Raw genomic sequence first — 23,646 nt, 5'->3', positions numbered from 1 at the left:
TCAAGCCCTCTCACCTGCCCCTCCTGCCTTCTGCTGCCTCTCTGCCTCAGCGGCTGGGGTGAGGGCCCGGCCAAGAGTCCTGCTCACAGCTTTCTCCTTGACACCCTGGCAGTGGGTACGCTGGTAAAAGAGGCCTCTGAAAGGATGAAGGGGTCTGGGGAGTCTCCTGCCAAGGGAGTCTGAGTCTCCGTCTTCCCATCTATAAAAGAGGGTAATGATGGGATGAAGGGCAGGGTGCTTTGGATCAGTCTCTCACTCAACGCCCATGGCAAGCAAGGAGGGAGGTGCTGTTACCCACCCTGTTTTACAGATGGGGAAACTGAGGCACAAGAAGGTGGAGGTCACACAGCGAGGAGGTGGAGGTCACACAGCGAGGAGGTGGAGGAGCAGGTGGAGGGCAGGGCAGACTTGGGTCTGGAAAGCTCACAAGGCTGGGTCCACTCTGTCCCTGGGAGCTGTGCTCACATAGCCCCAGCAAGCTCACTTCAGAGGCAGGAAGTTAAGCCCAAGAGGCCATGAAACTGGTCCAGGAGCACAGCAGGGACCAGACGAGGTGCTCACACAATGCGGGGGGCACAATGTGGGGGAGGGAACGACACAGCCCAGCCCCTGCTCTGAGTGCCCACCAGTGACCTGGCTCCATGCCCCTTTCTCATCTCTTCCCTGCTCTGGGGGCCCACAGGAGCCCAGGAAAGTCAGGGGCAGGGGGTGAGGCTGTCCAGGACAACCTGGCTGTGTGACTCTGAGAAAGTAGCTTCACCTGTCTGAGCCATTGTCTCTACTTCTGTAGAATGGAGGTTAGCGATGCAGGTCTTAGTGTCTGCTCCTCTCTGACTGGCTGTGTGACCTTACATAGGTCACTCAATTCCCCTGGACTTCCGTCTCCTCACATTTCAAATGGGGGGAGTGGGGGAGCCGGAACTGAATGTAGGGAGTTTGGGAGCAGAGGTGGGGTGGGGGGTGGCGATAGTAGAGATAAGACAACTGTCGCGGTGTTGATGGTGATGATCTTGACCGTTTGCTCTTGCCCAGTGTCCACCCCTGGCCACCCATAGACTACCTCAGCCTTCCCCACCACCCTCTGAGGCTCAGAGAGGTTAAGTGACTTCCCCAAAGCAACCAGCAAGCTTGTGGACAAAATTTCTGGGAAGAGAAACCCCGGAAGGGGTCATGCAGGGGGCCAGCCCCACTGGAGGCTGGAGGGGTGGAGGGGTGGAGGGTGGGGTGACCAGGAAGGAGCAGACCCAGGGCCAGCCAGGATACCCTGCCCTTCAGCAGGGCCACAGCTGCCCCCCTCATCCTCCAGGCCACAGACCTCCTTGTGTTCCTGTAAATAATTAATTAGCCCCTGCTTGCTTGTTTGTTTAGTATGAGGAATGCTCCCCCACTGAGACGCATTTATTGCTGAATAAATTTAAATATCTAATCTTCCCTTCATGAATATTACAGCACCCTAAATAGGGGCCAGCACATCCTAAGTGCCTCTGTGAGATGGTGAGAAGGCCCCCACAGGAGCCTGCCTGCCTTCCGCCTCTGGGGCTCTGAGGAGGGCCCCTCCAGCCCCTGGCCGCCCAACCTAGCCTCACCCCACTGGGAGGAACTTCCATGGGGAGGGAATTGAAGGCCAAGGGCTCAGGAGAGATAAGGGAAAGGGGTCAGGTGTGAGTGGAAACCCTGGAGACCTCAGTGAGGGTTGAGGCCAAGTGCAGGGTGTGGAGGCCAGGAGCGTGTCTGCGCAGTCCACGCTGTTGGCAGGAGGGCAGGGGGCACCACACCACATCGGGGTCTCCCAAGCAGGGTGGCTAGGCCAGGACCAGGGCAGAGGGCAGAATTCTGAGGTGGAGGGCTGGTGGTGGCCACATTCCCTGGCTGGAGCTGAAACAGAGGCCAGGGCTGTGGCAGAGAGAGGGCTCTAAGGGCTTCAGGTGAGGGCCGACAGGGCCTCCAGGCAGCAGCAGCATCTGAGGAGCAGCCTGCGGAAGAAGAGAGAGCAGGAAAGGAAGGGAGGTCTCCAAGGTGGGAGCCTGCCTGTCTGGGTGGCGGGAGTGGTCAGCCATGTGGCAGTAGCCAAACAGTCAAGAAAGGCAATGGTAAGAGAAGCAGCCTCAGAAGACAAGACAGCGGTCCCTCTGTTGGGAGAGGGATGTGTTGATGGGGGAAGGGGGACAGGGGTCAGGTTGCAGGGCTTGGCAGTGAAGAGAGGCTGAGGAGTGGAGACAGCAGGTATACACTGTGCCTTCCCAGTGTTTGGTCGAGGACGCATAGGTGTGAGCCAGACAACCAGGGGTGGGAGGGAGGTTCAGGAGTTGAGGTTCAGAGAGAGGTGAGCCCTTTTATGTTCCTAGAGGAAGCAGCTTGGCTGAGCCTGAGAGCCCAACCCCCTGGTTTCCAGTTGTATGACCTTGGGGAAACTTCTCACCCTCTCTGTGCCTGTTTATTCCTCTATAAAAAAAAGTACCCGAAACCATTGCCATCCAGTCGATTCCCACTCACAGTGACCCTATAGGACAGAGTAGAACTGCCTCATAGGGTTTCCAAGGAGCGTCTGGTGAATTTGAACTGCCGACCTTTGGGTTAGCAGCTGTGGCTCTTAACCACTGTGCTGCCAGGGTTTCCTTCTTCCTCTATAAAGCAGGAAAAATAATAGTATTTCCTAGAGTGGTTGTGAGAACCAAACAAGACAACAGGCACTGGATAAAAGGGCCCTCAGTGACTGGTATTAAGAAGCCAGATCAGAGGGAGCTGAAAGGTCGGGAGGAGGGGTGCTTGAGGAGCCAGGTGGGCCTTAGAGGCCCCTCCTGGCCACAAGGAGAGGAAGGCCCCGCCACCCATGTGTTCTGCTGCCTCGGGGGTAGGGGTAGAAGTTGAGTTGGAGGTTTGAGGTTTGGATGTGGCTGAGGGGCCAGAGAGGGGACCAAGGGTCAGCCGGGTATGAGTTCTGGACACCTCCCTACCAGGTGGCCCCCAGGGTCAGGGCTGTGGGCCTTTTCTAGCTGTCCGTGGCTCAGGTGGGGAGCGGGGAGGAGGGCCAGCTCCCTGGGAGGGGCCCCAGGTAGCTTCCTTCTCCAAGTCTCTAGAGCTCAGGTTAGCCGAAGGTCAGAGCCAGGCAGGGCTGGGGGTCAGAGCTAAGGGATCCTCGAGCAGTGTGGGGCAAGGGGATGGCCCTTTAGGCCTGTGGCTAAGGACAGCAGGGCTGGAGCAGGCCGGGGGCCGGAGGGAGGTCCTCTGGGGGTCAGAGGAAGCCACAACGCTGGTGTGGACAGGGAAGGGAGGCAGGTAGGCGGGAGACAGGCGGCTGAGACTAAATGCCAGGGCCAGTCTGAGCTTTGCTTTGTTGGGGGTACAGGGCAGGGGAGGTGCCCAGAACCTCATCTCTGCACTGGGGGAACCGCCCCCTGGGCCTTGCCTGCAGAGCAGTCACGTGGCCCTGGCCCGCTTTGGACACTGTGAGGGGTTGGGGGGGCTCCAGCCTAAGACCTCTGCTCGCACTGATCCCCACCCCCACCCCATGCCCCCAGGTCAGCCCCAAAGGCCTGGCTGCAGGCCCATCCACCTCTCCAGGAAACATTAAGTCCCTGAAACACAGATCCTGCTGAGCTCCACTTCCGCACAGACTGCACAACCCATCAAGGTCGCCTGCAGGGCGGTTAGCTCCGTGAGACAGCAGGCAGCCCGGTGCCAGGTAGCTGAGACCACTGGGGCCCGGCCAGGAGGCCCCCAAGGAGCCAGCTCAGACACATCCCTGAGTTTCCCCCTATGCCCAGTCACTCTGTACACACTGTGCCGGGAAACACACCTCATCCACACATGCCCAGACTGTCTGGGCATCATGCTAGCCAACATTCACATCACCTTCACTCATGCATACTAGCTTAAGCAACCCTAAGCCTTATGGGTGGGTACTACTATGATCCCATTTAATAGATGAGGCAACTGAGGCTCAGCAAGGTTAAGAGATGGGTCCTGGGTCACACGGCTGTGACTGGTGGAGCTGGGTTTTGAACCCAGGCTGCCCACCTTCACAGCCCCTGCCATTGCAGAGTGGACACCTGCAGCCATAGCCAAGACAGACATGCATGGGTGCCAGGCTGTACACCCACTGTGTGGCACCTGCACCCAAAACACAAGGCCCTCCCGGGCCCCACCTCCTGCCTCCACCTCACCCACTACAGCAGGAGAGAAGGTGAGAGGAACTCAGCACCAGAGCCCCTCACCAGGGTCCCGCAACCCCTCTAAACCCCCGTCCCCACCCTGAGATGTTTTATGAAACCCCCTGGTACCAGCTCTTAGCTAAGTTGCAAAATTAGGTTTAATTGAACCCACAAGCCACAGAGAAAATAGCAGAATAAAGAGGGGAGTGGCACAGCTGGTGTCCTGGGCTTGTGCCAAGACATTGGGAAGGGGATAATGAAAGAGAAAGGGCCTTGGTTTTTGCATCTCTAAAATGGGGAAATGCTGCCCTTTCCTGCTGCCCAGCTTTGTGACAAGCCCCAAGCGCAGCCTGGGGTGGATTAAGAGCTGGGGAGCTGCCCGGGTGGGTCATGTTCTCCTGGCCAGGACGCCAGCTCCTCCTCTGAGGGGTCACTGTCGCACCGAGAGGGGAGGGGACTCGCCCGTCTCAGACTTGAACTTGGGCCTGTCAGAGGCGGAGCAGCCTCTCCAGCCTGGGCTGAGGCCCCAGCGCCGGGGCGGGGCGAGAAGCCGGGCTCCTCCGTGCCTCCCGCCGCGCCCGACTTGTTTTTCTGGGCCCAGGTCCCCAGGGTCGCTCGCGAGGCCCGGGAGCCGCCCTCGAATAAACAAGCCCAGGCCCAGACCCAATTAAGCTCGCTGCGCTAACGAGGCTACTCATTAACAAGTAGGGCTGCCACGCCCGGAGACACCTGCGCCGACGGGACCTGGCGACCAGGTCCCCTGCCCGCGTGGCGCAGAGACGCAGCCGCAGGGCCTAGGCGCGAGCCCCGGATCAGCTCTGCCATTTGTAACCAGAAGGCCTCCGTTTCCTCATCTGGGAAGTGGGTCCGAGCGTTTGCGGAGGCCCCGCGGCGCGTTCGGAGAGCGGCCCCCAGGATCAGTGAGCGTGATGCTGGTCCGCGCGCCCGGGCTCTTCGGGCCGGACGCTGAGGCACGGGCGGGGACGGGGCTGGTCGCGGGCAAAGCCCTGGGGCTAGCGTCCCCCTCCCCAGGCTTGGGCCGCGGTTCCCGCGGAGGCCCCAGCAGCGCCTCGGCTCCCGCCGCGCGGCCGGGAAGGAGCAGGTGGGCCGGGCGCGCCCCCTGCCGGCCACCTGCGCTGCTACCCGCCAGGGCCGGGGGAGGCCCCTCTGCGCCTCGGTTTCCTCAGTTGACAAATAGAGGGTGAGGGGGTGGGAGAGGCTGGAGAAAGCGGGAGCAAGGGGCGATGCTCGGTGAGACCTAGCACGGCCGAGGGGGCCTTTTCCGGATTGGGAGTCTTCAATGGGCCTCAGCCGTCTCTGTAAAATGGGGTCGGTCGCGCCTCGCCCTTCAGGGTGTGGGGAGCCCACGGCTCACTCTTCCCGCCCCCGCAGTGGACGGCTGCATCCACCGGGCCGCCGGGCCCCTGCTCACCGACGAATGCCGCACCCTGCAGAGCTGCGAAACCGGCAAGGCCAAAATCACTGGCGGCTATCGGCTGCCAGCCAAGTGTGAGTCTCCGACACCCTGCACCCATGGGGCACAGACGGGGTGCCCTGCTCCTCAGCACCCCCCGGGGGCCTAGCCTGCGCAGGCACGACGGAGCGCATGTGTACAATTGGGGGGCTTAGGGGTACGGCGCCCACAGAACTGGAGGCCTCTTCGGGGTCACTTCTTAATCCTAAATTAAGAACCTGGCCCCCCTTCGCACACGCTGGACGCAGATGGGCAGGGGTAGGGGGTAGAGCCTGGAGAGGGGTGAGGACCTGGAGAGCCGGTCAGAGCTAAGCGGGCAGCGCCTTGGAGCACCCATTTGAACCCTGTGCTCCAGCCGGATCCCAACGGGGGCAGTGGGGGGAGTTGCGCAACGTAGGCCTGCCCTTGGCCATCGCGCTGTGGATACGGGGGTCAGTGTCACGAGTGGGTTCAGGCCGAGGGCACCCATGTGTGGCTACACTCGGTGGGACCCTTCCCCGGAGAGTCTCAGAACTTGGAGGGAGGCTTGTTTTCTGTCCCCTCCAGGGCCCAGGCCGGCAGGGACCGCGTGGGGACCCAGGCCGGCCTGACCCAGTCGTCCCCCGCAGACGTCATCCACACGGTGGGGCCCATCGCCCACGGTGAGCCCAGCGCCAGCCAGGCCGGCGAGCTCCGCAGCTGCTACCTGAACAGCCTCGACCTGGTGCTGGAGCACCGGCTCCGCTCGGTGGTAAGAGCCGCGGGGCCCGAGGAAGCGGCCGCGGGAGGAGGCGGGCGGGAGCGCTCCGGACTCACGGTGCCCCGATTCCCTCTCCCCGCTCCTAGGCGTTCCCCTGCATCTCCACCGGAGTCTTCGGTGAGTGGGTGGGGGAGGAGGGAGCGGGGCGGGGCGGGGCAGGATGGGGGCGGTGCCCGGCGCAGGGAGGGGGCGGGCGGGGAAAGGGGCGGTCCCGGCGCGCCGGGGCCGGGGCAGACCCGCTCACTCCCGCCCCGCCCCGCCCCGCCCCCAGGCTACCCCAATGAGGCGGCAGCCGAGGTGGTGCTGACCGCGCTGCGCGAGTGGCTGGAGCAGCACAAGGACAAGGTGAGGCCTGGGCCCGGTCGGGGGTGGGGCAGGGCGGCGGGGCGCACCCCGACTCCGCTGGCCGGCCCACCAGTCATCGCCCGGGGGGCAGGGCGCACACCCAGGAGCCTCTCTCGGAAGGGTGCAGCGGAGGCGGGAGCGGAGGGCCGGGCCGGTGAAAACCGAAGGACGGGACAGTGAGAGGCCGAGGAGCCTGGGGAGCCCCCCGCCAGGCTGAGCCGCCCCCCGCCAGGCTGAGCCGCCCCTCCTGCAGGTGGATCGGTTGGTCATCTGCGTGTTCCTGGAGAAGGACGAGGACATCTACCGGCAGCGGCTCCCGCACTACTTCCCCGTGGGTACGTGCCCCGAGGCCCCGCCCACGGCGCCCGCCCCCCCCCCCAGCCAGCCCCCGCCAGCCCCCTCCAAACCCCGGGGCGGGTCCTCACTGTCCTCTGCCTTCCAGCCTGAAGGCACCCGATGCCCACCCTGCCGGGACGGTAAGCAGGGCCTAGCCTGTGCGGCTGCCCACTAACTCCCGCCCACTAACACGCCCGCCCGCCTGCGCTCACCCCCACACACCAGAGGCTGGGAAGCCAGGGATGCAGCCTGGGCGGTTGGGGCAGCACGCTGCTCCCCCTAACCTCACCACTCTGCCCTCAGACCGGCCAGGGCCTGCAGGACTCCGCTCCCAGCTTTGAGGAGAGGTCTCCGAAGCCTGCAGCTGGGCCTGGGCCTGGCCACCCCATTCTGGCCCTCAGCCCCTCAATAAAGATCGCCTTGTTGCAGCTCCCACTGTTTGAGCGTTGACTGGCTGTGGGGAGGGGAGGCCCCCCAGGTGTGGGTGGGAGTCCTTGGCCAGATGCTTTGGCTTAAAAGGGCTGGGAAGACCTCCTGGTGAGCCAGGTGGGTGGAGGTAGGGGCCAGACAGCAGAGGCAGGCAGCAGCACTTCACATTTATTGAGGGCCTGCCCCAAGGAGCTCACAGCCTTGGGGCCAAGACCCCGCCTGTGCTGGGGCAGAGAGAAGAGGTGGAGGTGAGAGGGAGGCAATGCAAACAGCAGCCCAAGCAGGGGGTGCAAAGCAGGCACAGGCAGGGGGCTTCGCTAGTGCAGGGGAGCGGAGGAACTGAGCACTGGCAAGCCCTGGCCAGATCAGGGGGCTACCCCTCCCCCCTAGGGCTGGCACCACTTGGGGAGCACTGTGGGGGACCCAACTCCTCTGCCTGCCCTGAGCCAAGCTCCACCATCATGGAGGCCCCCTCCACCCCGGGCTCCCCAACCATGCAGACCCCAGGTGAAGGGCAGGAAGTGAGGGTCTGGGGCCAGGACAGCAGAGCAGAGGTGGGCCTATGTGGGAGCAACTGGAAGCCTCCGGAGTCCTGGATCCCTGGGCAAGTTCCCAAGGAACTTCCAAGATTCCGATGGAAGTTCCTGGGCTGGAGCTCAGCTAAGGAGGAAAGGGGGGAAGCCTGGAGAGCAGAGACCTAGGTAACCAGGAGAGGTCCCCAAGAGGCCTGGCCCCTTCAAAACTACTCCTGGTGGGGAGGCCTGGGGGTGGAAGGCAAGGAGGGACCCACCTGGGGGGCAGGGGGGCAGCCAGACACCACAGCAGCCAGGCGGGTGGGTGGGCAGAGCAGGGACACGCACACGCGGCTCACCACCAGCATCCCCTTTAATAAAACATGGAAGGTGGTGTGACAGAAAAAAGGGAGGAGTGAAATATGACCATTTACAACCACAAAAAACCTCTGTACATGTCTGGTGCCTGGCAGCGGCGGGCAGCAGCCCTACTTGTAGAGGATGTCGTAGTGTCCGGGCCGGTAAAGCAGGTAGACCTTGGGCTCTGAGCCCTCGGGGAAGACATGCGGGTTGGTGGTGCCGCCCTCGCCGCGGTCCATGTACTCCACCTGGATGGAGACGCTGAGGGCCTGGGCCAGTGCGATGATGTGAATGTGGTCGCTCTCCTTGCACATGGGCTCCACCTCCTGCGGCACAGGTGCAGGTCAGGCCCCCCGAACCCTCTGTACTCCCCCCAGCCCTGGTGCCCCCCACCCTGAGGCCAGAAAAAGAGGAGGGGGGAGGGGCGGCACCTGCTGGCAGAACTCTTTGACGGTCCGCCCCCCTTCGATGAAGTGCTCGAAGAACTTGCTCTCGCGTTGCAGGTAACCTGAGGTGAGCAGCCGCAGGTAGACCACCAGGTAGTCCGAGGTGCTCTGGTCGTTGAAGGAGGCCAGCAGGTCGGCAACTGAGGTCTGCTTCTCCACCTGCTCGATCAGGTCCATGAACTGCCACCCACGGGGAACAGAGGGCAAGATGAGAGAGGAGAAGATGGGGCCAGTCCACCACAGCCACGCACACCTCCCTGGGCCCTGGCTGAGCCTAGGACTGGGGTGGCGGGCTCACCGTGTTGTGGAAATCCTCAATTGTGAACTCGGTGAAGCCCTGGGACACCAGGTCCTCTTTGCTCTTGGCAGACACAGCCTTGAACCTGTGGGTGGTAGGGAGATAGAAACCAGCATGGGCTCCTTGGCCAAAAGTCCAGGGGCCCAGAGAGGCCAGCCCAGGGCAAGGGGCACAGCCAGTGCTGTCTGGCCTCAGACCAGGCTGGGCCCTATCTAGCTCAGAACAGACACCACCAGCGGAACCCAGCCCATCTGTCTGATCTAAGGTAGAACTGTACCTCCTATTCATCAAGAGGGAGGAGAGAGCCCCATGAGCCCTTCCAGAAGCCCTCACCCACCTCCTTCGGTGTCCAGGTGCCCACCCGCCTCACCGCTGCAATTCCTTGCTGTCATCCAGCAGCGCCTCCAAGTGGGAGAATCCAAAAGCTCGATAGAAGCAGTTCCCGTCAGGCCTGGTCTTCCGGATGTACGAGTACTTTTTGTGGAGGTCCTACAGAGGCAGCCCCACCCCACAGCCCATTAACACCAGCCAGAACCAGGGCTGGCCAAGGGGACGCCCCCAAAGGTCACACACAAGTGGGCAGCCACATGCCATCCTGGGCTCTGGATTCCCGGGGCTGCTGACAGCAGTGACAGGATCTACTTAGTCCCCCACCTTGTCTTCCTCCTACCTCACCAGCTGAGTCTCCTCATCTCTCTTAATCTCTGGAAGTCCAACACCAAACCAGCTGGCCCCTTTCCTGGAGATACCTTACTGCCATCTGCCAGAAGACAGTAGTGACACCCCCCGAGTCCTACACCATGTGAGCGGCACCACCATGTGGCCTGCACAACCCTGCTCAAGGCTGGGACAGCTTCCGCTTCTAGACTATGCTCACTCTTGATGTCATCTGGTCTTGGAGATTTAAACAGCCTAAACGTACATCTTCACCCCAGCTCAGACCTTAACCCCAATTTTGACTCATCCATCCAACCGCTACCTCCACCCCCTCGGAACTGCCCAATAGGCTTCTCAGCCTCCTGAGGAATCTGCTCCTCACAAAGGCGTTCCCTCAATGAACAGCGACTCCGGCCTTGCAGCTGTCCCAGCCACAGACTCGGCAGTCACTGCTGACTTCTCCCTCACACCCCCATCCAGCCCACAACAAATCCTTCTGGCTCTGCCTTCAGTATCTAGGACCCAACCACCACCCTGCTCCCACTGACTACTGCTTCCTACCTGTTCTCTTGCAGAGACCTCCTCACACGTCTGTGTCCACCTGGCCCCCTGCAGTCTATTCTCAACAGACTGACCTGTTCCATGGCTTCGCCTCACTCCGGCCCCCCACCTGCCCTGACCTACCACCCCTCTCCTTCCCCCCAGTCGCTCCAGCTACACCAGCCTCCCTGCAGCTCCTCAAGCTGCCTCAGGTCTCTGCCTACTGTGTTCGCAGACAGGAAGGCCTGCTCACAGCTCAGATACTACTTTCTCAGCGAGGCTCCAGAGACCACCCTAGCTGAAACGGCAAACGCCCCCCACGCTCCCTATCTCCTTTCTTTTTCCTCACAGCAACTGCCACCTCCTGACATACTATGTCTGTAGCTCTCTCTTGCTGTCAGTCCTTCCACTGAGATGTAAGCTTCATGAATGCAGGCATTTCTTAGTTTGAGACATCACTCCATCTCCTGTACCTAAAACCCTGCGTGGACCACAGTGTGTGCTCGATAAATATTTGTTAAGCAAACCACACACAATTAGTACAAAAAGCCCAAATCATTGTTGCCACTACATTGTTGTTGTTAGTTGCCTTAGATTCGGTGTAAGAGAACAGAATGAAACTGTTGCCTGGTCTTGTGCCATCTTCATGACTGTTGGTATGTTTGGGCTCATTTTCCAGCACTATCTTGGACGATGGAGTCCCTGGGTGGCACAGTGAAGGTGTTTCGCTGCTACCCAAAAGGTTGGAGGTTTGAGTCCACTCAGAGGCACTTGGGAAGAAAAGCCTGGCAATCTACTTCCAAAAAACAAGCCACTGAAAACCCTATGGAGCACAGAGTTCTACTCTGACACACATGGGGTCGCCGTGAGCCAGAATCAACTCAACGGCAGCTGGTTTTTATATACGACAATACTCTGGTGTGACCCATAAGGTTTTCACTGGGTAATTTTCGGAAGCAGATCACCAGGCCTTTCTTCCTAGCTTGTCTTAGTCTGGAAGCTCTGCCGAAACCCGTCCACCACCGGTGACCCTACTGGTATTCGAAATACCAGGGAAACAGCTTCCAGCATCACAGCAACACTCAAGCCACCACAGGACGACACACTGACAGATAGGTGGTGGGCTGCCGCTGTACTCATTCTGAGCACTTACTCTCTGCCAAACACTTTGCTCAGGGCTAATATCCATTACCCTATTTAATCCTCACAGGAGGCCACTCTACAGATGAGGCGAGTCCGTGCCCAGATCTGTGTGGGCTCTGCATACGGGGCTTAGGCTGTCTCTCCTCCCAAGGAGAACAGGTGGCTTAGGCCCAGCACACATGACGAGGGTGCCAGGCCCTGAGGCAGACTTCCTGCACAGGGGTACTCATGCATTTACTGAATGAATTCATGTGAAAAACCTGAGTGGCCCATCCTGTCTGATTTTACCAGGGTGGCCTAGTGTAACAGGTCTTGAAATGGGGAACTCGTTCCACTCATCTGCCACGTGGAGGAGGGAGGAAGTCACCACTGACTAAGCCCCAGCTGCATACTGAGCACTGAGCTCAGCACCTGACCACCATCATCCGAAGTTCTCACACCGGCCCTGTGAGGCACAAGGCACGTCCACCCAGAGACAAGAAAACAGTGGAGGCTCTAAGAAGTCCAGTGCCCCAGATCACATAGCTGGGAGTGGTAAAGGCAGGACTCGAACCCAGGTGCACCCCAGATCACATAGCTGGGAGTGGTAAAGGCAGGACTCAAACCCAGGTCTATCAGGCTCCAGAATCGGTGCCTTTCTCTCTCTGCAGCCCTCTTGGGTAAGTCACAAACACTCTGAGCAAGGGGTCCTAGTTGACCAAAGTCGATCCACAGCTGGATCCAGCCTGCACGTGTGTTGCTGGCCCATACAACATTTTAAATTTGAATTAGCTGTCAACTATTAGAAGCCAAAGGAAGTCTTCCAGGGAAACCCTTCATGAGATGGATTGACACAACAGCCACAGCAATGGACTCAAACATAATACACAACCGTAAGGATGGCGCAGGACCGGGCAAGGTTATGTTCTGTTACACACAGGGTCGCTATGAGTCGGAGCCAACTCGACAGCAACAACAACAACGTTAGAAGCCAAGAGATTTCACATAAAAGCCATCATTTCTGCCTTCTCTTAGAAAAACACATCTGGCAAAAATGGAGTGGCAGGTGTGGCCATTCCCATTTGTCCCAGCGGCCTCCACTCCCTACTCACTGGCTAATACTGGGGCCGTGGTGCCCTCGTTGTTTACCACCTGATGTCCTGGCCATCTTCAATCACTTGGGTTACCTGCCTGCCCCCGAAATGGATAACCCCGAAGGCCCCTCTTTCCAGGTAGAATGTTCTAGGCACCTCTGATTTTTCGGGGTGGAGTAACATTTACTAGCCCCCACTCTGTGCCTATTGTCTACTGTTCCCTCGTACCCATCACCACAGATGAAAACACTGAGAGCTTAAGTGACTCACCCCATTCTGTGGGTGACGCAGAATGCCTTGCCCACAGGTCTGTAAGGCGCCTTTTCCCAACAGCTGCCTGCCTTTCCATGAGGATCCAGGAGGCAGGCTGAGGGACACGGCTCTGCCGCAGTCCCAGATGGTCAGCCCCACACGAGCACACAGCGCACGCTGGCTACCTGCGGGCCTGACCCAGGCCCCACATAGGCATCATCTCTCTACCTCACAGCCACCCTACGCTATGGGCTGTTGCTAGGTGTCGTCAAGTTACCACTGATTCATGGTGACCCCACGGCACAATGGAACTAGATGCTGTCCTATAGGTCGCTATAAATTGGAATTGACTCAACAGCAATGGGTTTATTTTACAGATACACTGAAGCACTTGACAAGGATACAGCTGCTAAGTGACAACCAGGTTGAATCAGGTCTTTTTGATTCCAAAGCCAGCACATTTATAAACCAGCAACCAGAGGTCTTCCCTATCACCCTATCCCCTGAGCCCAGACACACTAAGGAGCAGTCTGAGGCAGCCACTCTCCTGCCCCCACCCCAGCACTCTTCTTGCCCCTGTGGCCAGGCCCCCACCTTAATCTTCTGTTGATAGATGTTGTCATCCTCAGCATACTCCTTGTACAGGACCGAGAGCTCCAGCCGCTCCGAGACCAGAGGGTTCTGCACAGCAATCTGCAAGGGGTGGGACAGCCATCATGCTCAGGCAGGCAGAGCTGGTGACCCACACCTAGCAGCCAGGGCACTAAATGAAGGGCACCGAGCACCCAACGGAGCCTGGAAAGGAGACAGCTGAAGGGCCTCAAGCCCAGCCTATGCATCCCACAATGAGGCCTCCCACACGCACAACAGCCCCTCACCTCCTGCTGAATGCGGTCCTGCTGAGCCATGATGGCTTCATCATAGGCCAGACAGTTAACACCTGGAAAAAGGTAAGGTCGAGGATTACATGGGTCCCAGCCATTGCCACTCCAGGCAGGTGGGCCAGGACAAGAGCAGCCCAGGGGCAGAAGGTGGGCTTAGAGTCTGGAAGCATGCATCTTACACACCGCTGCACCCTACTCTGTGTAATCTTGACAAAGTCACTTCCCCTGCTGTTTCCTCATCTTTAAAAGGGGTAGAGCTGATCACCCCCAAGAGTCATTCTTCTAGCTCTGACGCCTCCTCCCTCCTCTTTCTAGCATGGCTTCCCAGCAACCTGGGACTGCTCTGGAGGCCAGGCAGGTCTCTTGGGGAAAGTAAGATGAGGAGGCAGAGTCCTGGGCTAGACGAGAGCTTCCTGTGAGCCTGCACTTTACAGTTACATCCCTCATCCTCTTGCCGTCCTGGTATTGTTAATGACGCCCATCTTACAGACAACTACACAGCTGCAGAGGTGAAGTAATCCACCCAAGGTTGAAACTAGTACAAAGCTGTGTGTCGGTCAAACTCAGGTTTGTCTAATCCCAGTCTAAACTCTTCACCACAATGCCCCTCCTCTGCTCCCTCAAAGCACAGCCCAGTCCCTCACCTGTAAAATGGGGCTCAGCTCACCACCTTCCTCCCCTCGCTGAAAAGTCACGAGGAGTAGGGGGGACTGAAGGTACACCAGTAAATGCTAGAGAACCATCAGGGGCCAACCGCTGGCGAGTAGCCAGGAGACCTCAGTTCTGGTCTTGGCTCTTTCTTCAGTGATCGGGACCACATCTCTTCCTAGGGGCCCGGGTTTCCCAGGTCTCAGTCTCTTGTGTGTGCGGTTAAGCGTGTACGAGTGTGTGTATGTGGTGGGAATGACCTGGAAGGCTCCTTCTGGGGCCGACCACCTTGGATTCTCAGCTGGCCCTCGGGTCATACTGTACACACCCCTGCAACAGGGCTGCCCTTCCACCAAAGTGACCTACTCAGTCCCCAGGGCCTAACTTGTAGGTGGAAAAAGGAGAGAGTGGGAGGTGCAAAACGCTGCCCGCACAATCGGGGCCATTTTGGTAATGTCCACCTCCTCGGGGTCGGAGAAAACAGAACCCAGGCAGGAAAGGCAGGCCGCAGGCCTCAGGGCCGAACACCCAAGTCCCTCACAAGCCCGAGCGGCCCGCGGCATCCAAACGGTCCGCAGGTCCTTTGTGCGCCGCAGCCCGGCTCGCCCCGGCGGAGCTCGACGCCCTGCGGGTTCGGGTGCCTCTGGGGACGGCGGCCGCTCGGCCCGGCCCAGGCCTCAGCCCTCCGGCTCGGACCCGGGGAGCGGGCTCGGCCCCCGGGCCCCGGCGCTGAAGGGCTGGGCGGGGGCGGGGCGGCGGCTCCTTCCATTGTGAGGGGGAGGGGAGAGGAGGGCAGCGGAGGCGGAGGAAGGGGCCGTCCGCGCGCTTCGCCCCGGCCGCCAGCGGCCCCCTCTTCCCAACCTCCTCGGGGACGGCCGGCCCGGCATCAGCCCCTCCAGCCCCGGCAGACATCATTCCCCCGATCAGTACCTTCGGAGTCGCTGCCCAGCGGCTCCTGCTTCTGCTGCTGAGGTTCCTCCGCCGCCATCTTTAAACAGCTCTGCACAGATAACCGCTTCCGGGTTACCAGTTGCCCTCCTCCCGGAAGCGAGCTCCTCCTTGTGGCCTCTCCTTGGCAACGCCCCTAGCAACGGGATACCCTCGGGCGTAATCCAGCGGCCCTAGGGTCCTATGTGGCAGCCGCAGGCATTCAGGTCCGAGGCCCTGTGAAAGGAAGGCCGCCGTCTGCCCACTTCTCCACCCTGCACAGTGGCTTGGCTCCATCCTCCCCAGGCTCCCAAAGTTCCCGGGGGTGATAAGAGCCTCCTGGAGCCAATTCAGTTTGAAATGCGGACCGTGTTGGGATAAGTAAGCAGATGAAATTAAAATCACCTAAGGCAACATTCCTGCAGGGGGTTCCAGAGCTCCTCGACTGCGATTGTAGCCGCAGTGAGGAGCATCTGGCCGGGGAGACAGGAAATCAGGCTAATATCGTGATGCCGCTCAGAGCCATGGGACTCCCGGGTGTGTCTGCCCCTCTGCGGAGCCTTGCATTCTGAGGGCGCTTTGATGAACCGCTTCCCGCAGAAAGGATGTTTCCTTTGGTGTCCAGGCCAAAGCCTCAGAACCTAATTTAGGGCCCCTTGCCCTTCTGCGAGAAAAGCAGACTAGTGGCTCCCAGAGGGTAAGGAGGGGGTCGGGGCAGGGAAGTGAGTGTGGCTATAAAAAGGACACAGGAGCCCTTGTGGAGATGGAAATGACTATCCTGGTATATTTTGCAAGATGTTACCAATGGGGGAAACCAGTTAAAGGGTACACTGGATCTTTCTGTATTATTTCTTAAAATTGCCTGTGAATTGGAACCATTCCCGAAGCCAACTCTTCAGACATGGATTGGACAAGGAATGGGTTGGAGAGGGATGCTGGTGAGGAGTGAGCTTCTGGATCAGGTGGACACTTGAGACTATGTTGGCATCTCCTGCCTGGAGGGGAGATGAGAGGGTGGAGGGGGTTAGAAGCTGGCGAAACGGACACAGAAAGAGAGAGTGGAGGGAGGGAGTGGGCTGTCTCATCACGGGGAGAGTAATTGGGAGTGTGTAGCAAGGTGTATATAAGTTTTTATGTGAGAGACTGACTTGATTTGTAAACTTTCACTTAAAGCACAATAAAAGTTATATTAAAAAATTGCCCGTTAATTATCTCAAAAGGTTTAATTAAAAAGTTTTTTTTCTTTCAAGGCCTTGGAAGCCGAAGATGCTGTTACTTAGGTTACAGCTTGGGGCTCTGGTTCCCAACTTTCTACCACCAAGGGCCCTTTTCATGACAGTGGTCTTTTAACACTCCAAGAGGCAGTGCCCAAGTCCCAGTCAGATCCTTAATTCATGAAAATACATTGGTGGGCTCACCAGGTATTCAGCCCACCACAGCCTTCTCACAGCAATGCTACAAATGCCAGATTTGTGTCCCACAACATTTAAAATGACTCTCAGTGAGGTCACTGGGCCTTCGGGGTTGCTTCCAAGCTCAAGAAAGTGAAGGACCCACCGTATTTGGACCCCATTACCTATCAAACCGTTCACTCCTTTTCCCTATTTTAATAGTGAAATCTGTAACTGCCAATCAGATCAGCGGGAGAGAACTGGTATTACCAAACGAAGAGCAAAGATAAACCAAAGACAAAACATGGTTTCTATTTGGCTTTTTAAAATCTTTAAAATAGCTATAAGCCACTCCCCTGCGCCCCTAACCTTGACTAGGGAGTCACCACAGGGAGCTAGGGTTGGGACTACAGGTCAGGACAGCAAACACAGCTGCCTTGGCGTGAAAGGAACCCCAGGGCTGGAACGGAGCCAGGCTGCCAGCACCGAGGAATTGCCACCTCCAATCCAGGAGCCTGGGCCTTGAATAGACCCACACCTTCACTGTACAAAGGGCCCGCCAATGAAGGTTCTCTCTCCCACCACCTGCCCTCCCACCCCTCGACATGGCCAAAGGGAAGCTTTGGCTCTTAATCCAGCCCAGGACTGTCGACTTTTATCCAGCTGTTTTCATGCTGACTTTTTTGCTGGTTAGTAACTGTTCTCTTACCCCTACTCCATCTCTCCTATTACTTTTTTTAACCATGTTTTAGGGTTTTTATTTTCTGTCCTGAAGAATCTAAACCCAAATGCCGATTGCTAGGAGTCACTGGCACAGGTCTGGAGGTCTCTCTCCGCCTCCTGACTTGATAACCCAGAAATGGTTGAGTGCTGCTGGTCCTAGCTGCCAAGGGCCTGGGTTCCGGCTGCTGTCTGATATAGTCATGAAGGTGACAGGTGCAGCCAAGGACTTTATTTTCCGTAGTTCCCACATGTGCACAGGTGCCTCCTCTAGCCAGAGCTCAGGCCAAACGGCTTTGCCCCTTGTTCTAGGAGGCAGTCTCGATGCACAGAGGAGAGGGTAGAAGAAGTTCCAAGCTTTCATGCCTGGGAGACAAGGTCGGGAGGGGCCAACTCCACCACCCACATCCGCCCGTGTCCTTAGGATTCTCTGTCAGGTGGAGGGCAAGGGGGAGACCCCACGCTGTGCCAAGGGGCTGTGAAGCCTCAGCTGCAAAGGCGGAGCTGACAGAATGGCAGAGGCCCTAAGGGGGCTGCATGGCTTCCAGACCCACCCCCCCTCCCCTCCCTCCCAGGGGAGGGGGCCAGGCTGGAGATAACAGAGCACACAGGGACACGACATGGGCCCTGGGACAGCCACAGTCCTCATGGGAAGGCCGGGGCCAGAAAAAGCCTCCAAGGGTGGGCCAAAGATAAGGGCTAGGCCATCCTTCCCCGGGTGGACTGGGCAGCTCCCAGGTGGCAGCAGAGCGATGGCTGGCCCCAGATGAACTTCTGGGGCTGCTGCTGCTGGTACTTGAGATTATCTGCGAGCAGCCGCCCCGAAATCATGGTCTAGGAGGCCTTGCTGGCCTTGCCGGCTGCAGAAGCCAGGCTGATGAAGCTGAATGGAGTCTGTATTCTGGGGTTGCCAACTGGGTGTGACACTTGCCTGAAGGATGCAGGCCACCTGAGGCGGAAACTAAAGAAGGAGTTGTTGTTGCCTGCAGCCGGGTATCCCGACTTATAGTTACCCTACGTGGAAGAGTAGAACTGCCCCATAGGGTTTCCTTGGCTGTTATCTTTATGACAGCAGATCGCCAGGTCTTTTTCCCATGGAGCCGCTGGGCGGATTCGAACCACTGACGTTTTGGTTAGCAGCCGAGGGCTTAGTAACAACTGTACAACAGAGCTCCTAGGTAGCAAAAGGAGTCTCCCCACTTCTAACAAGCTCACACCACCTATTCCTTGCTGGGCCACCATCTTCCTATAAATACCTTACATTCCAATTCACCTGCCAGCACCCCCAGCCCCATGAGCACCAGGAGAAAAATGCATTAGTTTCCTTGTTGCTGCAGTAACGAATCACCACAGACCTAGGGGCTTAAAACAACACAAATGTCTCACCTTACAGCTCTGCAGGTCAGACTACACTCCAGGTGCCAGAGGGGAGCATCCCCCACCTGCTCCTCCAGGTTGGTGGCAGCTTTCAGTTCCTGGTGGTTGTAGGTTTGAGGCCTCCATTTTCTTGCTGGCCATAAGCTGAGGGTCATTCCCAGCTCCTTTGACTTGCAAAGCCGCCCTTCCTCCAGCTTCAAAGCCAGCATCAGCGGCGAGTTCTCACGTCACACCTCTCTGACCCACTCTTCCCCTTCCTTTTCCACTTCCAAGGACTCAGGTGATTAGATGGCCTGCTGGGATAATCCAGGATAACCTCCCCATTTCAAGGTCCTTACCAACTCAAACGGCACTGGGATTTTTTTTTTTTAACCTTGGTCATGAAGGAGTCCTGGTGGCACAGTGGTTAAAGTGCTCAGCTGCTTACCAAAAGCTCGGTGGTTTAAACCCACCAGCGGCTCAGGGGAAGAAAGATGCTTATGTAAAGATTTACAGCCTTAGAAACCCTCTGGGGGCAGTTCTACCCCGTCCTATAGGGCTGCTATGACTCGGCGGCAATGGGTTTGGTTTGGTTTTAACCTTAGTCACATCTGCAAAGTCCCTTGGCCGTGTGCGGTAACATATTCACGGGTCTGGGGATTAGGATGTTGACATCTTTGGGAGACCACGGTTGTCTACAGCATCGTCCACGTTTTACAATCATGAAAATAGGCTCAGAGAGGCTAGGTGGTTTCCCCAAGATCAAGGACACAGCCAAGCCCAAGCCTCCTGACTTCAAGTCCACTGTAGTTGATATTATAGCAACGGCCACAACTGCCTCCCCCATCCAGCATGCACCCCCAGACACCCACCCCTGCAGATTCCCTAGACACAGACACATAAAACGCTATTCAGAACACAAGGAGTCTTGTTTCGTTTAGGGAAATTACTCCTGAGCCCCTATTTGGTTGGAGACGAGGGAAGGACAGTGAAAGGGGACCCGATTTCACACCTAGTGCCCACACTGTGGATGGAGGGGAGGAAGGGGTTTAAGCATACAGGTCACTCGCACTTTAAACTGTTCCATCTGCCCCAAGCAGGCACCCTGCCCACCCCCACATGTGCTGCACAACAGAGGCTGAGGGAGAACAAAGGGGCCGCAGGGGCCGCTCAGTTTGCTAAGGGCTTTCTCTGACCAGGGTCCTGCCAGCTCACCTGTAGCCAAGGGGCTGCCAGGCCAGTAGACAGGCATGTGGGAGAGAGCGGCAAGCACTCAGGGCTCATGTGAACCGGAAAGTCTTTCATGAAACAAGGGGTGGACCTGTCGTGTGGCAGAAAGCAGACCCGAGGCTCCTCCAGCCATACAAGGGAGCTGTTGGGGCACCTGCCTGGCTCAGCACCCCAGCCTGGCTCAGCCCAGGTGCCCAGACCCAATGCGGCTCTCCCCCGCCCCTGGCCAGCATTCCAACCTGTGCACACCTCCAGCATTCTAGGCCCCGCTCTAGGCACCAGGTTTAGGCAGACACTCCCGGGCCCCCCAACAAGGACCTGTCCATTCAGCCTTGGACACAAAGGCCTGTTTGTATAGGAGGAAACCGAAGCCATCTAGGAGGCAGGGAACCAACACCCTGCCCCTCAGGGAAGCAATATGGCAGGAGCTGGCCTTGCTACAGTATCCGGGCCCTGCGTACTGCACACATCACAGGGTCCACAAGCATCACTGGCCACCACATAAAAAGGCCAAGAGATTGGACACAGGGAGGGTGAGCAAGGTTTACACTCGGCTCTGTCAACATAAAGCCAGGAAACAAGACCACTGCAGGAGCTGGGAGGACCTGTGCTCTGCCCCCAGGGCCTAAAGTCCCTCCACCCTCACCTGCCTTCTTTCCCACCCTCCTGGCCCCAGTCATCCTGGCAGCCTTGGCTCTGCAGGAGACACTGAACCTGTCTGTTCACAAATCAACCAAGTCACCCTTGCAAAGAGGACACAAAGGAGAGCTAGCGCCATGTCCTCTGCTGGGGAGGGGCCTGGCAGGTCTAGTGTTCCTTCCGGACACCAGTAGCCAGGTTCCAACTGGAGGGGAGGGAGATTACTTCCTCCAGCTAAGGAAGCATCCCCTGCCCCCAGATACCAGCCAGGAACAATCACTGAGAAAGGGTGCCAGGGATGGAGGAGCAGCAAATTCTCCAACCAAGGGGAGAGGCGACAGGGACACAGGCAGGGAGAATGAAGGAGACAGTCAGCCCATAGCATTTACAGGGACAGCACTGAAAGGAAAGGGGCCCTGGAGTTGACATTAAAAAAGCCAGATACTATAGAGTGTCCCACCCCCCAAGCAAGAAGGGCACAGGCAGCTGAGAAGTGGCTGGAGCTCACGAGGGGAAAGAACAGTCAGCCTTGTACTGCAGAAAAGGGCCATGTATGTGTGTGCACGCACACGTATGCACAGTCACTGATCTTGGCACAATCAAGGGAGCTAGAGAGGATGATAAGAAAGGTCACCAGCGACAACAGGATTTGTTTTCTCAAAAAGCCAGAAAACATTTAAATGCGGGGTCGCACACAAAGGAAGCACCACTTCCAGGCAGCAAGAACAGCTGAGGCACACAACGGAGCCTGGGGCAGCCAGTCAGGGGACCTTCTCCACACCCCACCCGATACCATCTCAGCTCAAGTCTGGAGGCAGAAGCCCAGGCACAAGGCAAAATGAGTTTCTAAAGAAAGGTTTAAACAGACTTTATTGTTACAAGTCAGGGCCCCACCAAGCAGAGCCTTATAAGCTAATATACGTGGTCCCAGGATGTCACCGTGGAGACATGGAGAGGTCATGATTGCAGAAGAGGTCACTGTAACTGAAGGACATGATCCAGGGAGGGCCAGCCAGGAATGCAGAAGACATGATCAGATGGGCCGGGGGTGGTCAGGATGCAGGCAGAGGGAGAGGGCTGCCCCCTTCACTCCCGCTTCCTGTAGCTGTCCAGGTGTGTCATGATCCAGGCCGGTGGCACGAGGAAACACAGGAAGCAGGAGGTGAGCGCAATGATGCAATCCTGCACAGAGCACAAGAAAGGAACCCCAGAGTAAGGACACCCCGGGGGCTCTCAGGAGTCCCAGCGGCCTTTCCAGAGAGCCAAGATTCAGGGGTAGGTGGGAGCTCTACCTCCCCACAACCCCCACGTTATAGGAAATCACAATCCAGGAAGTGACGCGGCACAGATCGAGGCCCATTCTAGGACTCGAGATCAAGGTTCAGATATTGGGAGGGGGTGAGGGGAAGGAGGGAGTAGGTAGAACATTAGCCTGGGTTGGGATCCATGAAGAAATCCACCCCCAGATGATTAAATGAAGGGACAGGAAGAGAATTTAAACCAGATTTAAAGCTCACCTTATATATTGGCATAGGCCAAGAATTTAAAAATGGACCTGCCCTTCTTCACCTTAAAAACCTCTCCCTTCACACCTCCTCTCCAGGACTGTTATTCAACCTTTGGGGTCAGGGATAAAAGACTTTTTACAGCCGCTGCCACATTCTCTATGGTAGCTGAAATCACAGCACAACTTGGAGTCACACTTAAATTCAAATTTCCTCTTTGCCAATGAAGGTGGGATCTTGACCAAGTCAATCCGTAGCTAAGCCTCAGTTCCTCCAACCATGAAATGGAAATAATCGCCTTCTGGGGTCTCTGGGAGGACGGAATGAGAGGAACACAGCAGCCTTCGCACAGTGTCTGGCAACAGAAGGCAGTCAGCGAATGCCAGCTGCAGTTATTACTGCTATTGTTTCCTTGGAGCCCTGGTGTCTCAGTGGTTAAGAGCCTGGCTGCTAATGAAAAGGTCGGCAGTTGGAATCCACCAGTCGCTCCTTGGAAACCCTATGGGGCAGTTCTACTCTGTTCTATAGGGTCGCTATGAGTCAGAACCGACTTGACAGCAAGAGGTATTGTTTCCTCAGTTGCAGCGCTCTCCTGGCTCTGCTCCTTCCTCATTGCCCACTAACCTGGATTCGAAACTTGCATTCAAGGGCAAATTCTATCACTGATGCAAACGTATAAAAACTCCAAACTGGTGAAAATTGTCATTACTAGTTAAGCGTTCCTCTGCATTTCTGGGAATTCCAAACACCTGTTAGGAATCCTCTTGCCCAAACCCCTGATAATTTGTTAGTTGCCCTCGAGTTGGATTCTGACCCATGGCGACCGCATGTGTGCAGACTAGAACTGCTCCACAGGGTTTTCAAGGCTGTGACCTTTTGGAAGCAGATCGCCAGGCCTTTCTTCCGAGGCTCCTCTGGGCGGGTTCAGACCACCAACCTTTCGGGTAGTAGTCGAGCGCTTAACCTTTTTGGCTGCCCAGGGCCTTCTGCCTGATAATCAGTAATAATAAATAGCAGTGACAACCATTATCCCCCAGTGAATCGAGGAGTAAACAGGCTCAGAGCGGGGTAAGGAAGCTTGCTCGGTGCTGCAAAGCGAATAAGAGCCAGGGCTGGGACTGAGGGGAAAGACCTAACGCTGACAGCGCCGGCCGTCCCCCGGGCACTGTCCCCTCGTTCGCCCCCTCCAAACACGCCCAAAGGGCATTGCTGCCCCCGCTGCTACACTGCGGGTCACGAGGTGCAGGGCATTCCCAGGGCCGCCGAAACCCACAGCGCGGAGTCCGGCCGAACTCCGTGCAGAACCCCCGGCCGAACCCCGCGCGGCGCCTCCCGCGCCCTCCCCGACCGCTCCTCACCGTGGTCCCGAGCGGCTCCCGCGGGGGCTTAGAGTGGATCTGGGCGCGCGGCAAGAGGACCCGCCGAGCCGAGCCTGTCAGGCCCCTCAGCAGCAGCGGCGTCAGCGCAGACATGACGGCACGGTGCGGGATGCAGAACGCGCTCAGCTCCGGCCCAAGGTCGGGAAGGCAAAATGGCGGCGCCAGGCGGCTATTCCGGAGCTGCGGAGGCCGGGACACCACGGCCCGGAAGT

At 57.9% G+C, this 23,646-nt stretch overlaps 3 protein-coding genes across 4 annotated transcripts in view; 1 reads left to right on the top strand and 2 right to left on the bottom strand.

The window, feature by feature from the left end:
• Nucleotides 1–7,477, top strand: part of MACROD1 (mono-ADP ribosylhydrolase 1) — a 174,836-nt gene extending 167,359 nt beyond the window's left edge. Inside the window, exons 5-11 of one of the 2 annotated variants that reach the window (XM_049892327.1) lie at nucleotides 5,544–5,660; nucleotides 6,234–6,355; nucleotides 6,451–6,481; nucleotides 6,636–6,709; nucleotides 6,963–7,044; nucleotides 7,152–7,185; nucleotides 7,349–7,477. In XM_049892327.1, coding sequence (XP_049748284.1) covers nucleotides 5,544–5,660; nucleotides 6,234–6,355; nucleotides 6,451–6,481; nucleotides 6,636–6,709; nucleotides 6,963–7,044; nucleotides 7,152–7,156 — 431 coding nt within the window. In that variant the 3' untranslated portion in view covers nucleotides 7,157–7,185; nucleotides 7,349–7,477. The remainder of the gene's footprint in view (nucleotides 1–5,543; nucleotides 5,661–6,233; nucleotides 6,356–6,450; nucleotides 6,482–6,635; nucleotides 6,710–6,962; nucleotides 7,045–7,151; nucleotides 7,186–7,348) is intronic. The other variant, XM_049892326.1, reaches the window with a different exon arrangement.
• Nucleotides 7,478–8,341: 864 nt separating this feature from the next.
• OTUB1 (OTU deubiquitinase, ubiquitin aldehyde binding 1) lies at nucleotides 8,342–15,304 on the bottom strand. Its single transcript, XM_049892328.1, has 7 exons — nucleotides 15,218–15,304; nucleotides 13,634–13,695; nucleotides 13,350–13,448; nucleotides 9,461–9,579; nucleotides 9,091–9,175; nucleotides 8,778–8,972; nucleotides 8,342–8,672 (listed from the first exon to the last, which is right to left on the bottom strand). The coding sequence occupies exons 1-7, from the start codon at nucleotides 15,273–15,275 to the stop codon at nucleotides 8,475–8,477; spliced, it is 816 nt and encodes a 271-aa protein (XP_049748285.1). The 5' UTR covers nucleotides 15,276–15,304; the 3' UTR covers nucleotides 8,342–8,474.
• Nucleotides 15,305–21,402: 6,098 nt separating this feature from the next.
• On the bottom strand, nucleotides 21,403–23,629 carry LOC126080984 (cytochrome c oxidase subunit 8A, mitochondrial). The gene is made up of 2 exons (XM_049892323.1): nucleotides 23,414–23,629; nucleotides 21,403–21,732 (listed from the first exon to the last, which is right to left on the bottom strand). The coding sequence occupies exons 1-2, from the start codon at nucleotides 23,525–23,527 to the stop codon at nucleotides 21,637–21,639; spliced, it is 210 nt and encodes a 69-aa protein (XP_049748280.1). The 5' UTR covers nucleotides 23,528–23,629; the 3' UTR covers nucleotides 21,403–21,636.
• Nucleotides 23,630–23,646: the final 17 nt, after the last annotated feature.

The sequence above is a fragment of the Elephas maximus genome, chromosome 7 (assembly GCF_024166365.1).
Source record: "Elephas maximus indicus isolate mEleMax1 chromosome 7, mEleMax1 primary haplotype, whole genome shotgun sequence".
Lineage (NCBI taxonomy): Eukaryota > Metazoa > Chordata > Mammalia > Proboscidea > Elephantidae > Elephas > Elephas maximus.
The sequence above is the reverse complement of the archived record's forward strand: the minus strand, read 5'-3'. Positions and strand labels throughout refer to the sequence as shown.

Coding starts and splice junctions, on each gene's coding strand:
- OTUB1 (XM_049892328.1), bottom strand. CDS start 15,275: ATGGCGGCGGAGGAACCTCAGCAGCAGAAGCAGGAGCCGCTGGGCAGC. Junction 8,973..9,090: donor TTGAGGATTTCCACAACACG/GTGAGCCCGCCA, acceptor CGTGGGTGGCAG/TTCATGGACCTGATCGAGCA. Junction 8,673..8,777: donor TCAAAGAGTTCTGCCAGCAG/GTGCCGCCCCTC, acceptor CCTGTGCCGCAG/GAGGTGGAGCCCATGTGCAA.
- LOC126080984 (XM_049892323.1), bottom strand. CDS start 23,527: ATGTCTGCGCTGACGCCGCTGCTGCTGAGGGGCCTGACAGGCTCGGCT. Junction 21,733..23,413: donor GGGAGCCGCTCGGGACCACG/GTGAGGAGCGGT, acceptor TGCTCTGTGCAG/GATTGCATCATTGCGCTCAC.